The sequence below is a fragment of the Callionymus lyra genome, chromosome 6 (genome assembly GCF_982586985.1).
Source record: "Callionymus lyra chromosome 6, fCalLyr1.hap1.1, whole genome shotgun sequence".
NCBI classification, from domain to species: domain Eukaryota; kingdom Metazoa; phylum Chordata; class Actinopteri; order Syngnathiformes; family Callionymidae; genus Callionymus; species Callionymus lyra.
In genome coordinates, this window is record NC_141823.1 from 28,321,631 (window position 1) to 28,338,147 (window position 16,517).

A 16,517-nucleotide genomic window follows, 5' to 3' on the forward strand; every position below is an offset into this window, starting at 1 on the left:
TAATATACTGACATGTACATGAGGCAAACAAACACAATGGGCATGATTTACCATGATCCCACATACTAGCAGGTATGGCTGATCCAAAGGTTACAGGTGAGTTACCAAGAACAAGTGTACAGTCTACAATACTGTAAGACGAGTTGGAGACACGATTATTTAAATCAGAGATGTTTCTTTTGTTTGCAGAAGGGGAGAGTTTCATTCATTTACATTGTGAATTAAAAGTTAATTTTTTAAACTGGTCTCCTTTTTTTTGCACAAAATATGCTATTTCTTAACCCTTTTGTCTAAGCCAGCTGTGTGTTAAATGAATAGCAAGACTGATCTGACTACATATACCATTATAATTCATCAACAGCTTTATGAGTCGACCTCTTCAGAAAAACCTATTCATGTCTGTCAAGTTATTTTTAATGTGTTATATCATCTCCTCCCCGATTCCCCTTCCATGGCCTGCGGTAACCTTTAATATTTACAAAATCCACCGACTCAACTGCAAATCCCTCAATATCCCTTTTCCGGAGCACCATTTGGATTCTATTCCAAACTGCAGTCTGTGAACGTGAGCACCTGAGCCCCTAATACACACACACACACAAACACCCCCCCACACACACACACACACACACACACACACACACACATAGTGAAACATTAAATTATATTACAGGGCGGCACTAATGTCTGACGAGAAAATGAAAATTTTAAATTGTAAAGTAATTACTTGAAGATACAGTGGAAACTGGTGAATGAAAACAGGTTTGAAAGTAGTAAGTGTAGATGCTGAGGTAATACCAAATGTTGATGACTGTCCTGAGGAAAATGTTAGTAGGACAGTGCCATGAGAAAGGATTAATAACAAGACAGACAAATATAGAGGCAAAAGTGTTGCAGTGGAAATAAAGAGTAGACATCGTTCAGCTTTGCATCAGGACAATATTGATTATTTACTTTCCCGTTTTCGGCCACCGGGTCACCTTGATCCAGAGGAAACGCCAGGGTTAAACAAAATGGTCGGATGTCAAATCAGTTTGTCTATTTAGCTTAGATTATTTTAGTCCACTGAATTATTTCATGGTAAAGAAATAACTGAAAGAACATATTTAATTCCTCTCTAATCTTCTCATTGAAAAGAAAACATCTAAAGTAAAGTGAAATGTGCATTAATAGCATTCATTATTCAAGTGATAACCTGTATCAAATACATCAATCACAAACATCTATTTTATGAATTATAGGTTTTCAACCATGTGGTTTAAAACATTAGTTGAATATTTATGAAATATAATTACGATTTGATAAGGTTTGATTTTGCCAACCCATATTCCTACAGTATTCAATGTGATAATAATTTCATGGTTACAAAATATTTTACACTGTTAAAAAATGATGTTACGTTTGCGATTTGTGTCTTATACCTTGCAAATAAAATATTTATCCAATCCAAAAATAAGTAATGCTGTTGTCTCCTGTTCAATGAATGCAGAGGTGTTTGTGTAATTTTTTTTCGGAACCCTCAGTGAGAGATTGACCTCTTTCTTTACAATGTGAGATCGAACATGACTTTATAGAAAGAGTAAAGAGAAACAGGTAGATAGAGACCGTGTTGTGAAGTGTGGCGTTCATTTTCTGTCTGCTGTGGTGCCTGTTTAAAAATACATTAGTGGCAACTGCTGAAACATCCATCTACATATGTCACAAAGAGGAGAGGAAGGCCCAGTGCGCTCCCATCATGCCTTTCAATATTTGCTCAGTGTGTGGAGATGGATGGGATGTGTCTCTGAGTGTGTTCCTTCATCACTTTTCGTTCATTCAAATGCTAAACGGTGAGTCACAAAGTAGTGCGTATTCAGTTCACAGGCGTCTAAGCCGGATATGTTCAATTTATTCTGATACAAACACACGTCGGCTGTGACAACCATCAAACCATGTATCAGCCATCCACCATAATATCTACAAAACAAGAGTTTAAAGGGCAACTCATGTGAAACTCCAACTCTTCTAACATGCTTACATGTTTCAAATGTTAAAGTCTTCCTCTCCAAGATGCAGTAAGTCCCTCATCATGACCATGTTTTGAACTTATTACTTTATAAAGTTCTTCCCCATCTGAAATCTCGGCGAACGAGCGGTTACGAGGTTACCATTACGACATAACAATGGACTTCCAGCCTGCTGTAATCACACCCCGCTTTTCTTATACAACCCCAATCTCTTAGAGGGGGAGAATTCAGCGATTGATGACAGGCGATAAGAAACCTTGATGCTTGACCACTAATATCAGAGTGGGAGTGGTTATGGTTATCCCAGAAAAAGGTTTAAGCACATTTTCTAATGCAAATATTTAAATGAAAAGAGAGTTTCGTACAAACGGACACATACTGATGATACAATAGAGGACCAAGATCAATTTATACACACTCAAATCAACACATTAGTTACCCTTTAAAGTTTTGTCATATGTCTGTATGTGATATTTGGGATAATAAAAAAACTGCTACTCAAAAGTGTAAACAAAAGCCTCGACTAAATAATCTATGCCATTATGTGGCAGATTTGCGAAGATCCCTGTTATAAACAGTGCAAGCAGTAAATGCTTCTGTGGGTTCTTGTTGGAGAAATGAGGGCTTCTAACAATGCAAAAGTTGTGGGACTATACAAGAATACTTCTTTGTCGATGACAACCATACCTCATCATTAAAAAGTTTAAAAAGTGCTTGATAAGAATCCAGACATGGACCACTACTCTTCAAGAACTTTTGTCTCAATCTGGTGATTTCCACTCGAAAGCCTGGTGTCCGAAGAGACAGCCGGAGCCGGAGTGGAAGCATAAAACTTTTAGCTCATTAAGTGCCGGGACAGCTGCATTCAGCAATCTTTCTGTAATCTAGGGACTAATTAGCTCTGGTCAAGACCAAGACCCTGCACGAGTAAGCCCTCACATCAGAGCCGGACATCATTCTCCAAACCATCGCCTGCTGACCCTGGAAAATAACTTTCATTTACACAGACAAATCTACTGTTGCCCTAAAACCGTGAAGCAAAGCTGTTTGTCAATGATTAAATAGTTGACAGTGAAAGGTGAAGCTGCCAGGACAGACCATTAGTCACCAGCTCCATTGTTTGTTTGGTGGATGGAACTGAAAATATGTCGAAACATTTTTACAAATTTCAGGTTATATTTTGTCAAGAAGACAATATAATCATTATAATTAGTAGATTGTTCATTCTTGAACATTACTAATGCTGTTCAGCACTTTGTTTTGGGGATTATTTTCTGGTAACCTTGTCAAAGACAGTGATGTTGAAAAAGAAGGAAGCAGTAATGGCCACAGAGTCACAATTAGCAATATTTACAGTTGCAGGTAAATTCGTTCCAATACACATTCATGGTCATGTTGGTGGCCAACAAATGTCACCTCAATGCCATTGATTACTAGGAATGAGATATTCCTACTGTTACTGTTCTGGGTGCTGAACATCTTTATCGGTCCCTTATAAAAATATAGGATTATTAAACATATTAATTTCAGTGTCACTTGACCTAGAGTTGTATTTTGAGTATGTGTATAACTTATGAGTGTATTTCAGATAGCTGACATTGGCTACATTAAGGGACGACACCCCCACTGCCAATTCCTTACTTTGATCAGTATCAGCATGTTTAAGTATACATAAAATGTCTCCATCAATTACATGAAAGTAATGGTATAAAACAAGAGGCCTTATTTTTGCCACATGGACGAGTTTAATGTCTACATTATTTTATGGATCAGGTTTCTCTGCAGCAAGATGGCTCCATGTAGAGTTTGCTTTTTAAGTTCTCATATCTTGCTTATTTTTGAGGGAACATGACAGAAACAAGAGTCAGGCTAATGTTTTGAAAAAATGTGGCTTTTTTCAAAAATTAAAATGCCTTTCAGACATTACTGATCAATCAATGAATACAGCAGAAATTAAATACAATTTTTTTTCTTCTTGTAGTATCACATGCTGGTATACAATACAGCTCTATAGTATTCAAGTAGCATTGTGACTTCATATGGCTGTAAAAATATGCCAGATGGTTTCTTAAAACTGGTCATGTTGTAGTGGATATAGAGCCTAGTTAGTTTAACACAAAATAATCAGATAATAATCATATATAATAAATATTATACTGAGTTATAGACAACAAATAATGTCCAGAAAAAAATAAAAGTTTGGAGAAAATGTGTGGAATGTTTTTAGAAAATTTGAGTTAAGAGTGCCAGATTAAGTCATGGGAAGTGATTTTGGTTTACAGCACTTAACACATTCCCTTTCTCTAACATAATTTGTTATTTTTAAGTTCAATCATAATGTATCATTGTTGGAAAGAGGAAGACCAAAGTAGTATACTTTTTATCTTTATAAAAGTAACTTTACTGTCCATCCTATTTTGCTGATGACTTCACATTGAAATAAATCTACATATTCTGATACGTTTACTTCAACATGGGATTAAAGGCACTCGCTAATTCAGTGACTGATCATGATCGACACTTTCTTCAGATTGCAGGGTTAACCGAGGGACTCAATCTAACTTGCTAAATACATTTAGCCTATATCCGTGTTGATGACTGCAGCTGTGTGTTTGTCAGATGGTGTCAGTCGGATGATGAGTCCATGGGGGAAGCAATAGCTGGTCTCAGGCGTTATCCTCTGGATGCAGTTGCCCGTTGATTACTCATTTTATTTCACGACTGTTATAAGCGCTTTTCTCAGTACCCAGTTTGCATAATAGAATCCAGATGGCATGCGAGTGACTCAGTAATCTGACATTTGTTGTGGTGATTTTTTTTTTTTTTTTTCTTCACACATCCATACATCATGTTCACATATAGCACACAGGGGAGGTGTGTGGAGGCACACTGTGGTGGCAACAAAACAAAGCCAGCCAAGGTTAACTAAGCATTTGCAGGATCAATTGCTCCCGCATGCCGGAAGGTACTATGGAAACCAGGGGATGATTGATTTCCTGCAACTCGTGGTCTGTCAAAACCGTTGAACAGCTTGCCAGTTGTAAATTTGAGCTGTAATTTTGTGTTTGGTATGGCCAATGTGGACGGCTGATATGACTGATTGATGGTTGTTCTGCTCCATCCATCCTCTTTCTTTGTTTATCCCAGGTCTGGTTACTGGGGCAGCACTCAAGTGACAAAGAGGCCTACTTCTCCCTGACACTTCCTCTCACTTTTTTCTGGCGTTGTCAAAACTACAGAGACTCCGGGTGCAATGCTAGTGTTTTTAACATGTTTCTCTTAAAGTAATAGTTCGGCCAAAATTCAAATTTCTCTCATTTTCTACTGCAAAGTCGACTAAAAGTTGGGATTATTTTCAGAGCAATCCCTTTCTCTTAAGGGTATTAGGCAAAAACATATATCCAACTTCATATAGTACATCTTAATCCTAAATTACGCACTTAAAATCATCCAAATAACTCAATACTGTTTGCCTGTAATCTATTAAAGCCTCAACATGAGAAATTCTTCTGAAAAAACTTAAAATAAATCTGTTGAGTTTAACTTTGTCAGTAGTGGAAGATCCCACAATCCTCCTGCATTCGCAAAATTCACACTGAAGGCCTAGTTGCTTCCGCTAACAAGAACATTTCGGAACAATTTCTAGTATTGAGGCTTAAATACAAGATGGACATTACAGACAAGCACCATGGACCCTTTAGGTGTATCTTTTTTAACAAAAATGAAGAAGACGACAGTTGAGCTCCAGTTGCTTTCTTAAAGTGGACATACATTTTTTCCTGTAACTCTAAAGAGGAATAGTACAGTACAGAGTACTCTGAAGATCATCCCAGGCTTTCTTGGATGACTGAGCTCCACACCCACATTAACACTCTTATGATGATTCAATCACTTATAAAAGTCGATCAGTTTATGCTCAGAATTGAAAACTCTTTATAATACCATTGAAAAACGACATATTCTAACCAGTGTTACTGTAATTGGATCTAAAAGCGGAAGGGTATCTAAGTCGGTGGCCACCAAAGGGCAAATCAACGAAATGTTGTTAACACACATTGGAGGGCAGACATTTAAGCATGAACAAGTTGTCACATCCGACAAGCATTGCCAAAAGTCACGCCTGACAACAGCGATGAAGGTCACCCACTTGCAAAAGGAATGCAGATTAAGGCAAGAATATTGAATTGTTGTAGATTTGAAGAATTTAGGGTAAACTATAGGGGGAACTATTACAAAACAGTTAGAAGTGAAACTTGCATTTTATATTATTTTTTTATTATGATTTTTATGACCATTTCTTGTAGCGGCACAATTTCAGCATGAAATTCAGTCAATTCATTAAAGGATCTGCAGATTATTTAACAATGTCTTATAGTCCACAGGCAATATTTTTCATACATCTTATTATGTTTTTGTTCTTTGTTTCCATTCTTGCCTCATATGTACTTATTAGATTATCAATAATTTGATTAGTGTATTAGAGGTAAATCATTTCTCAGCCATAATAATATATATTAAGTTATTCCAAGTGTGTACCAAACTGATGGTGGCCCATGGTGTCGAGTATGTTGAGGTTGCAAAAAGTTGAAGAACCCTGTGGTTTAACATCCCCATTAAGGAGTTGACCTTTTTAGATGCTTGCAAAAATCCAATATCATATACTTTTATCAATGGATTCAGTTTCACTATATTGCTTGGAGCTCTTTGTGTTTTGTTTCAGTAAAATGTGTTAAGGTCCACATTCGGTAATAAACATTAACCCTGGAAAGGCCTGAGCAAACATAAACGCTTTCATTTGTAGTCAATATGTTGCTTTTAATTTTGCATTATAAAGAAGCCAACATCCTTGTCTTCAACACTAAAAAATTAATTAGTTTAGTCAAAAATAAATATGTTTAATCTCAACATGGTTTCAAATGCTGAAGTATCCTGGACTAGATGGTTTTATCATCTTTAAGAAAGTGTTGGCTCAGTCAACCGTCTTCAATCTTCCCTTTCCTGGACCGAGGTTGATACAGGATTTTCATTCCAAATCGGCTTCAGCATCGCCTTCATGTAGCAGATGTGAATTTGCAGATATCATATTCTTTGGAAGTGCAGATGTGATATAAATGCTGGTGAGACCGGAAATACTTCAAACACAAAGACAACGGACTTGATGTTACATCCAAACACTGGTATCTGACTGCGACACACGACAGGGAGTGCAAACGGAAGGATGGGAGGAGGGAGTGCTACCTTAAAACACAAAGACACAGCAGGCGCAACACAAAATGAGATAAAGGGAAGATCAGAAAAGCAGATGTGTTAAAACAGCAGATGTGGTGGACCACTAGGATGAAAACTGCGGCATGGGCCAGTGACCACGGAGCAGGCCCCTAGCCTTCTGCCTCCACACCACCCACCCGACATCTATTAGAGTCTTCCTCGCCTCTGTGCTCCACTCTCCACACGACATGCCTCTCTAAAACCAACAGCCCTGCCATCCCATTAGCCCTGCCAAGTGGAGCTGTTGAAGTTTTGAAAGACCCAGAGGAGGTGGAGGAGGTGGTGGTGGTGGAGAGGGTACAGAGGCCACAGTGTGTGTGTGTATGTGTGTGTGTGTGTGTGTGTGACAGGTATGAATGTGGATATCTCTCTCCCACTGACTCGGATGACAGCCCGGCGACACCAGTACGCCCCTGCTCTCTTTTTGTAGCAAGAGGATGAGAAAAAGGGAAACCACTATGGGCTTGACATTTAACAACTGACAAAGACTGTTCACATTTAACCGCTTAATGTTAACTGCCATTATAGCCTCGATTCACTCAGGTTATCTGGGAGATAAAGCGTCCGGCCTCTCGATAGAACTATACGACCCACAGATGATTCCAACAGCAGAAACTCTAGGAATGCTGATCGCAATGCTTAAAGTTAAGTGTCTTGGCAATTTGAGCTTTAACCTTGACTATTAGTCCGAGTTTTAGCTCAAAGATTTTAGCTTACCTTTCTTCAATCTGGTTCAACAGATTGATCTTTAACCTACTTTAGCTATAAGTGTCAGTCACCTTCAGAAAGTCCATTATGTATTTGATTTATTGTACTGACCAAGCTTCTTGATTACTCACACAATACACTCTCATACCGGTGGTTATTATTATTCATACACATGATACAAATTCTACGTTTAAGAAGCCCAAAATAAAAATAGAAGAACATGACGAACAATATTCTACAGAAAGTCTAAAAAATGGTTACTTGAATATAGACTTGAATAGAGAAGAACAATAACATGAACAAATCTTTGCCCTTTGAAATCATAAATTAAAGTTGAACCCCAATATATGAGCCCACAAGCGGAATAAAACATCTGAAAAGAAATAAGCAGGATATAATTGGCATAGAAAACCACAGAAAATAATTCACTGAGAAGTAGCTGAAAAGCTTTTGCTGCAACATTTTTTGCATGTCCTGCCTGATGAGATAAAGCACTCAATAAGAAGTATGTTGTTTAAACTATCCTTATTGACATCCTTATTAAAGTTTTACAGCAATTATAGGCTCTTCTCAATAAGTACTTAAATTAATTTAAATCTGCTCTGAAGGCAGCATTTAGTTCAAGAACTGCAGAATTTGTTGGACACCATTTTCTTACGTCTATTATTAATGTTATTATTATTATAATAATTAGCACTAGTACTAGTAGAGACAATAGTATGCATAGTGAAAATACAGTAGTTTAAAAGTGTATATGTAAATGCAATAAAATGTTGAGCACAGATTTGAGGTTATTTAGTCATTCAATTAAAACTCTGTTGTTCGTGTCAATATTACACACTGAATAACAGTGCCAACACAAAATAAAGATTTCCTCAAGCCAAAGATGTTGTGTATGTGAGTCACTATGCCTACAGTAAAATCCTACCGCTTCTTTTTCTTTTCTATTTTTTCTATCCTCATTTCCAGTAACTGTTGCTCTTTAGCTCATAACTCACAATCACCCACAAGACACCATAGGCCAAATGGTAACTTGACATATTATCTGCCTCTCCAGGCTGACAAATGTGCAGTGATAGTGTCAGGAGGGATGCAGGAGGGCAGCAGGTTGAGATGGATCTGATATCAAGTTCATTTTGAAATGTGATGCACAGTGAACCCACTGTCGACTTGTGTGACCCGGCGTGTTAAGAGGCAATAAGAGATCCATTTTATTGAAGCGGCGCCTACAGAGCCTGTACGCTTTCACGTCGCTCTTTTAGGTCAGGAGGTAATAACTCTGGAAAAATCAAACATCATAACAACAATCTCATGAAAAGCCATTTTCTCCGACAGATGATAGACATACCAACTGACTCCATTGTTGAAAAGCAGACTTCCAATGAGGGCGAGGAAGAGGTAGAGGAGGAAGAGGAGGGTCCGCATATCGTTAGCAAGGATAAGCACAGATTTATCTGATGTCTTCTTAAAATAAAAGAAGTAACATCATCAAAACTGCCTTTATCCATGCCTTCATAAACCAGCCCTCCTCTCCACTGAGACGGACATAGTCGAAGACCACGCACACCGAAGAAGTTAGGACAGTCATTTTCGGTGCAACACACAAAAGTACTTCAGTGAAATTTTACAAAACATACATTTCAAGGGGGACAGAAGAAAGAAGTGAAATGGGAGCAGTTGGGTTCAGAGCAAATCACAATAGTTAAAAAACACAATGTGGGCCAGCTGCAAGAAACATCAAGAAGAAACACTTGTCTTTACATAAATCTGTTTTGAAGAAATGTGTCATTGATTTAAAAACAAAAACTGTCTGCTCACATTTCTTTGGGTGGAAAAACAACAAAAATACTTTTTTTTCAATGGCTAGCCCACATCAACACACCGATTTGAACAAAACCCTCAAGGAATGTAACAGTACATGTGTCACCAACTATTCGATATTCAAAATACTTTTATGAAAAAAAATAAAAAATACATAAAAAAAATACAATACCTTTAAAAGAAAAAAAAACATCAGTGAAATAAGGATTTCATTTGTCACAAAAAGTAGATAATGTTAATTTCAGATGCCAATATTCTCTTCCACTGGTTTGCTGTATTTGTTCTTTGTTATCCTGTACATCAGCACACGTTGACAGATGCTTCAATATAATATAAGTACATTAAGTAAACTCCATGCACTGTTACACCCCTGAGACTAAAACACAGAGAACATGTTGTACAGATGGGCTCAACACAGAGACAAGAGAGCTAAATGTCAGGGAAAATACACAGTTTAGATATCTGGACAAAAGGTCAACAGGGAGGGAAGACACTACAATTAACACTCGAGGTTCAAGCTGCCTCCAGACACTGATCAGATACTCGGTCTCTTTTCAATTTGGTCTAAAGATTATTGAGAGGGAGAGAGAGAGAAATCACACACAAGTGTTTGGGGCAACATTGAGCCTTCGACATAAAAGCTGCCATCCCTACCATGGTGACTCTGGGAGCGGGCAGGCCAATGTTTTTCTCCTAGAAAACAAAACCAAGTGGTTATTGGATACGACTGTTGGTTTGAAGGGATGCACAACAGATAATGAGTCACATGAAAGAGAACTTCGCTTGAGCGGCACAGCAGGAATGTTAACACATTAGAATAACATGTACGTGTTTCTCTCCAGTGGTAGACATGAACATAGAAACAAAAAAAAAGGCCTCGTGGAAAACAGTTGTAGTGCTTTGATATTGATTTTGCTCCTTTTACCTTCCCATCAACAACACTGTCACCTGACACCATTATAGATTGTATTGACTCATTTGGTCTAACACACACACACACACACACACACACACACACACACACACCTAATGTTCTTTAGAGCACGACTAGTGACATTGAGGAAGTAAAGAGATTAAAGGGAGGATTAGGGCAGAAGGAGAGAAGGAGACAATAATGACAAGAAAGAAGGAGTGTTAAAATTGGCTGTTGCTTCAGCGCCTGGACACCGCAGGACACAAGCCAAGCAGTGCTTTGATCCATCTCCATTGATTTGCCATCATCCTCTCATCGCCACTGCCTCCCACGCAGATGTGTCACCGATCTCTTACCAATATGCAAATCGGTTTTGACCTTTAACCCGGAGGCGTAGGGATGCTATACAAATGGACGATAAGTATGGAGGGGCGGTATAGCTGAGATGCTGGTTCAATCCAGGCTGCAAATTTGTCGATGTGTCCTTAAGACGGACGCTTAACACCGGTGTGTGGACCATCTTCTTTGCTGAGTAAGCATTTAAGATAATAATATATATGTCGTTACCATTTGTATATCTAATTACAACAGTCACGGGTCGAGGTAAAGGCTCATCGAAGCTATGTTATTGGACGGTATTTAAACGGCTCAATTCAACCTGTAACCCAACGATAATTCAATAAAAGATTTTTGATAACAATTCAATTTTTTATTAATTTATCCTGAAAATCATGTATAATAGGTCAGCCTTGAAATTAAAATGAAGTCTGTCCTGTTCCAACTCCAAAATCATTTGAAGTTTCGATCAGTGGCTTGTGTTATTTGACTTTCACTGAAGAAGAAGACATCCTGCACATGTGAAGGAATGTCTTGATTTAATTTGAGAGCAGCTCAAAGGGATGAGCGCAATGCAATGCTTTTGCAAACAGCATAAATAATATTATTAATCATTTAAAAAGTGATTTTTCAAAAGGCTTTGGGTGCTAAGTAAGGTGAAGTTAATACAAGAAAGTTGTGCTGAGTCATACCCTACTATTGATCCAAAATGATTGAGTAAATAATCAAATGTGACTAAAGGCAACTCTCCTCGGTAAAAAAGATTAAAGCAGAAAATGAAGCTTGAAGGGTTTGTCAGCACAAGGTTACGTGCACCAAACCATCCAATAATAGACTTTGGATCCAAAAATTATCAAAGATTTTTTTTCTTTAGGTATTCAGGATCAAATGGGTGTGTGATTCTGAAAGAAGCAAGCCGCTAAATTGGCAAATTAAATTAAAATTCCACTAAATCACTCCATTTTTTACACTTTGCCGCCGTAGGCTCCCATAATGGAGTATTGATCAGCGCGTTATGGCAGCCATGAGTGTATTTATTAAGGCTATTCAAACCTCATGATGCACAGAAATATGAACTCACTGCACCTCAGGGAAACATTGACATCTCCGGCGCAAGAGTGCTTCGAGTAAAGCTGCTGGAGATTCCTGCCTGATGACCTTGAGACCATATCCCGAGCCAATAATGAATTGATCGTTTGATACATTTGTTTAACATATAACGGAATGCTGACGTATAGATATGTGAGAGTGTTTTTCTCCCGCAGGATTCCTTGTCATGTAACAGAGTGGAGGGGGTACGATATGACCGTGTTTAGGATTTAAAGAGGTTTATATTGGTGTAAGTCTGCCTGAGTGATACTCTTTAGTTGCATGAATTTGCTTACAATTCAATTCCAGCTGCTTTTAAGTATAGAGATGTATGTGGCTCTGGTTACTCGTTGATAACTACAGGTTTTTAGTCTCAGTACTACAATTCTACTACACAAAATATTTCAGTGCTACCTTAATGTTTGTAGAATGCCCAATGTTCAGCATGAGCCAATAATAAGCTATTTTCCTTTAAAGTTCCTATTGTGGCAAGACGAGGAACGCAGAGACGAGGTACAAATCAAGGTCTTTATTTAACAGTGCGATGGATCAGAGAGAGCTCAAATGCTCTACATACACACTATAAAACCCTCAGTGCCCGCCACACTGTAGTATTTTCTAAAGCAAAATAAGGAGTCTTGTTGTGTTTCTTGTTTTATGCTACTGGTTAGTCTCTCAGTACTTTATATAAAAACAGTCTCCGACCCACTGATCGAACATTTTGACTCCTCTCCAGAAAGGTCGTCCAGTCAAAGCTGCATAGAGAGTTCTACTACATGAGTCAAAAATAACAAAGTTTAAAAAAGTCTGTATTTTTTCTTCAGCGTAGATTTAGCAATAATATTGATAATCTCAACATGTGTATGATCCATTATTAAGTATACAGTATCCAGTTTAAATGTGCAGCAGCGATATTTAATCTCTTAACAGTGATTTTAACTTCATTTCTAAAACGTCTTCTGTGCTTTTAGACTGACTAGAATATCTGTAAGTAGTTGATCAACGTGAGCAGACACGCTTGATGATTCAGTAACATCATTTTTAATCTATCTTCCGACACTTAATTATGACTAGATACCTAGAGCAATTTAAAATCACTTTCTCTTTAAAATGAAGTTGTTTATACTATTGCACTTCTAAAGGTTCATGCAAGGGAATGTTTGAAAAATAATAATCAAAGCTTTGTAATGGATGGAAATTCATAGCAGCTATTTGTTTGGCACCCATTGCTTAAATCACACTGACTGAGTGTAGAAAGTTGGAGATTATTGCCACTGTTCTCTCCCCTTTCAAAATAATTTGAACCTTTCTGCACATTATCTAATTAAATGAGTTGATTCCACATTTTAGGAAGACAACATTAAGCCCTAATCAAATTTAAATCTTCAGTTATTATTTTTTCTGTTAAAATTTGCAATAATTACACGTTGAATATGTTTGTCATGTTTTGTTTGTCTGAGTCAATGGCGCCTGTTGCTCTGACAGCAGCTGCAACTTGTCAAGCAATCACCATCTCAGCAACAGCTTAAAGCCACCTCTCCTGCAGCAACAGGCACCAGATTATAATCGTCACTCCCTGCTATGTACGCTCTCTGTTCTCTCTGTAGATTTTATTTTTTGTTGTTCTTAGTATTTTTGTCCTCCTTGTGCCTAAGATAGTTTTTGTCATTTTATCCAGCGTGTGTGTTTTTTTGCTTTAGCTAAAGTTATTTTGGCTTTTGTTAAAAAGTTTTGTTTTTGTTGGGTATTTTTTTTGACTTGACTATTGTGATTAAACCTTTTTTATCCATTCCATTTTGTTCTGTTTGTGTTCTGTTTTACAATTTCATTGGTCAATGTATTTACTTTATAGTACAGCTATATATAAACTCCCATGATTCCTATACGCTTCTAATTGGAATTTATTAATAAAAACCTGTTTCTGAATGCTACTGCATATGAGATTTTCTGTGTCTCCCAATTCTTTACACAGATAGTTGCAGTACCTTGCATACAAGCAAAACTGAAATATCGAATTATTATAATCTATAATCTTGACAAATGACCCGACACTTGCAATATGTTTTGCAACTGTTGCGTCTTGCACACTGTGGCTCAATCCCTTTGAGTGATGAGCCGATAGTTGGTTTTGAACAAAACAAAAGTCATTTTTACTTTTTAAAACAATGTACTCATTACCAACATTTGAGGAGGTTTATTTACTTCAATCCTCCTTGAACATATGAGGAATATAGATTTTATTTTCACTTTTTTGTAAGAGGAATAAGTGGACAACTGGCATTATCTGGGAGCATCGAGTGTGCACATGGTCTGGTCTGTAAAGCACTGTTGGGAGCAGGATCATAATGATCAACACAAACTGAGGCCAAACTGTCCTCAGGCTGTCCAATCTGTCTTACATGCACTGTGTTGCGAGGCGAGAGGGTAAACAAGGACTGACGGGTGATTTGTGCTGGAGTCCTGCATAATAGAAGATGCTTCACACATACATACATACACGTTACGTTTTGGTAGTCAATATGTCTGACACCGTCCTCCAGAACCTTCAATATTTAGAAAGAACATTTTCAAAGCACGTCTCGTACTTGTTCTGATGTTGAAAGTGATAATTTATGGACGACGAGAAAAGAAACTCATCTACATTTATTGAATTGTGGAAGTACATGAGTGTTATGAAAGGGAAACAAATGGATGATTATAAAGGCCAACATCTCCCATCATGTGCATCCAAGCATTGAGATAAAATGTCAACAAATACTTTATAATTCCAATCTGACTTTTCAGACTGTTTTTCTTCCTCATCAATGCTTCTGTTCCTTCTTTCCCTATAATCAGCACCTTGCAGGATGGTGGCGGCTAATGTTGTTTATCATTACATTAGCATATTATCCAGTCATTTGGCAGGAAGCTACGTGTCTTAGTGTACCTGTTGCAAATCACCAGGTACAATATTCTGTAACCTACGTGTGATTTGTTTCTCATCCCAACACAACGAGCAGAACTACCTTGCCGGGTGTATTGGATTATCAGTCACTGCGAAAGCTGATTACATAACAGCGTTGTATTGCATTATGTTACACTCTATGTTAGATGAAAACATCTTAAACGGCTTTCTGAAAACATTGCTTTGTACTCGCCGCTCATAGGAACAGAGCCTTTGCGTGAGAATTTCTCCTGACTGCTGTTAAGACTGTGAAAATTAGTGAGTAATGAAATGGAAAAAAAAATGGGTTCAGAAGAAAAGTGAATGTATTTTGAGTCCACTTAAGCAGCAAGAGAATATAATCATGTGTATGGCAGCTTTGGTGATTGTTTAGGAAGTGCCTAGGAGTGAGATCTTAAATATTTATGCCAAAGTGGTTCAGGGGCAGGGATTGTCAAGCATGAAAGCCGATCGTGACGCGATTAACAAAACCAGAGTAGGGAGTTGCCTAAATTATTTCTTCACTTTTTATAGAAAAAAAAAAAACAACCTTTCTTGATTAACCCTTCATCGCATCCAGCAATTTCCCCCAAGCTCCGATAGAAAGAGAGTGAGAAAGAGATTAAGGAGTAAGAGTTTCCATGAAGAAGGGAGAGTCTTATTCCAGCGTTTCACACTCTACTGGATGATCAAAGTCAAAATGCTGTTTTAATTCCAAGAATCATATCTCATCTCCTGTCCAAGAGCTCGTTACGGAGGATTATGCTGCAGGACAGAAGAGAAGACGAAAGGCAGCTCAGAAAAAATAACCTTTTTTTTTTTCTAAAAAAAAAAAACTTTTCTCCCACAAGCAATGAAAGATAACTGACCTTCTTGTGTTTGAAGAAGTAGCCCTTTTAGTCTACACTCAATAATGTGGTGATGCCAGAGCAAGTTCTTATGATGGTCTCCTTTAAGAGAACAGGTTAACACTGGAAGTCTATTTGTGTTTATAGTTCAGTTTAAATCCTAATTTTCTTCAATGTTAACAACAGACATTTATTCCTACCCTTGTTATTGAATAAAAGACAAATTTGGATGACGACTATTTTTTTGAAGGATGAACACCGCGATGTTCAGGTATGTTAGAAAAAAGGTAGGAAAGCTAGAGAAATCCTGATACATTTTCCTTCCTAACTTAATCGATGAGGCAACAATGAACAAATTGAAATGTGCTTATTTACAGAAAACCTTCCAAAATCACTGATGCTATTAACTTCCGTGACTTAGGGCCATCTGTGTTTAGAGGTTTTCCACAAAATCAGATAGCTAACCAAGAAATCTTGACATGTTTAATTAGTGTACTATTAAAAAACTAGGAATTGTGCATTCATCAGAAACTATTTTGTCACAGACAACCTTGTAATATAATATCCATCTTTTCATGCTGCAGTATTTAAGGCCAACTCATTCG

General features: G+C 37.5%; 1 protein-coding gene across 2 annotated transcripts in view; it reads right to left on the reverse strand.

Annotated features, from left to right (window-relative positions):
- shisa6b (shisa family member 6b) overlaps window positions 1-16,517 on the reverse strand; it is a 68,555-nt gene that overhangs the window by 10,159 nt on the left and 41,879 nt on the right. For both annotated transcript variants that reach the window (XM_087794594.1, XM_087794595.1), the window contains one exon: window positions 10,458-10,496. In XM_087794594.1, coding sequence (XP_087650720.1) covers window positions 10,458-10,496 — 39 coding nt within the window. The remainder of the gene's footprint in view (window positions 1-10,457; window positions 10,497-16,517) is intronic.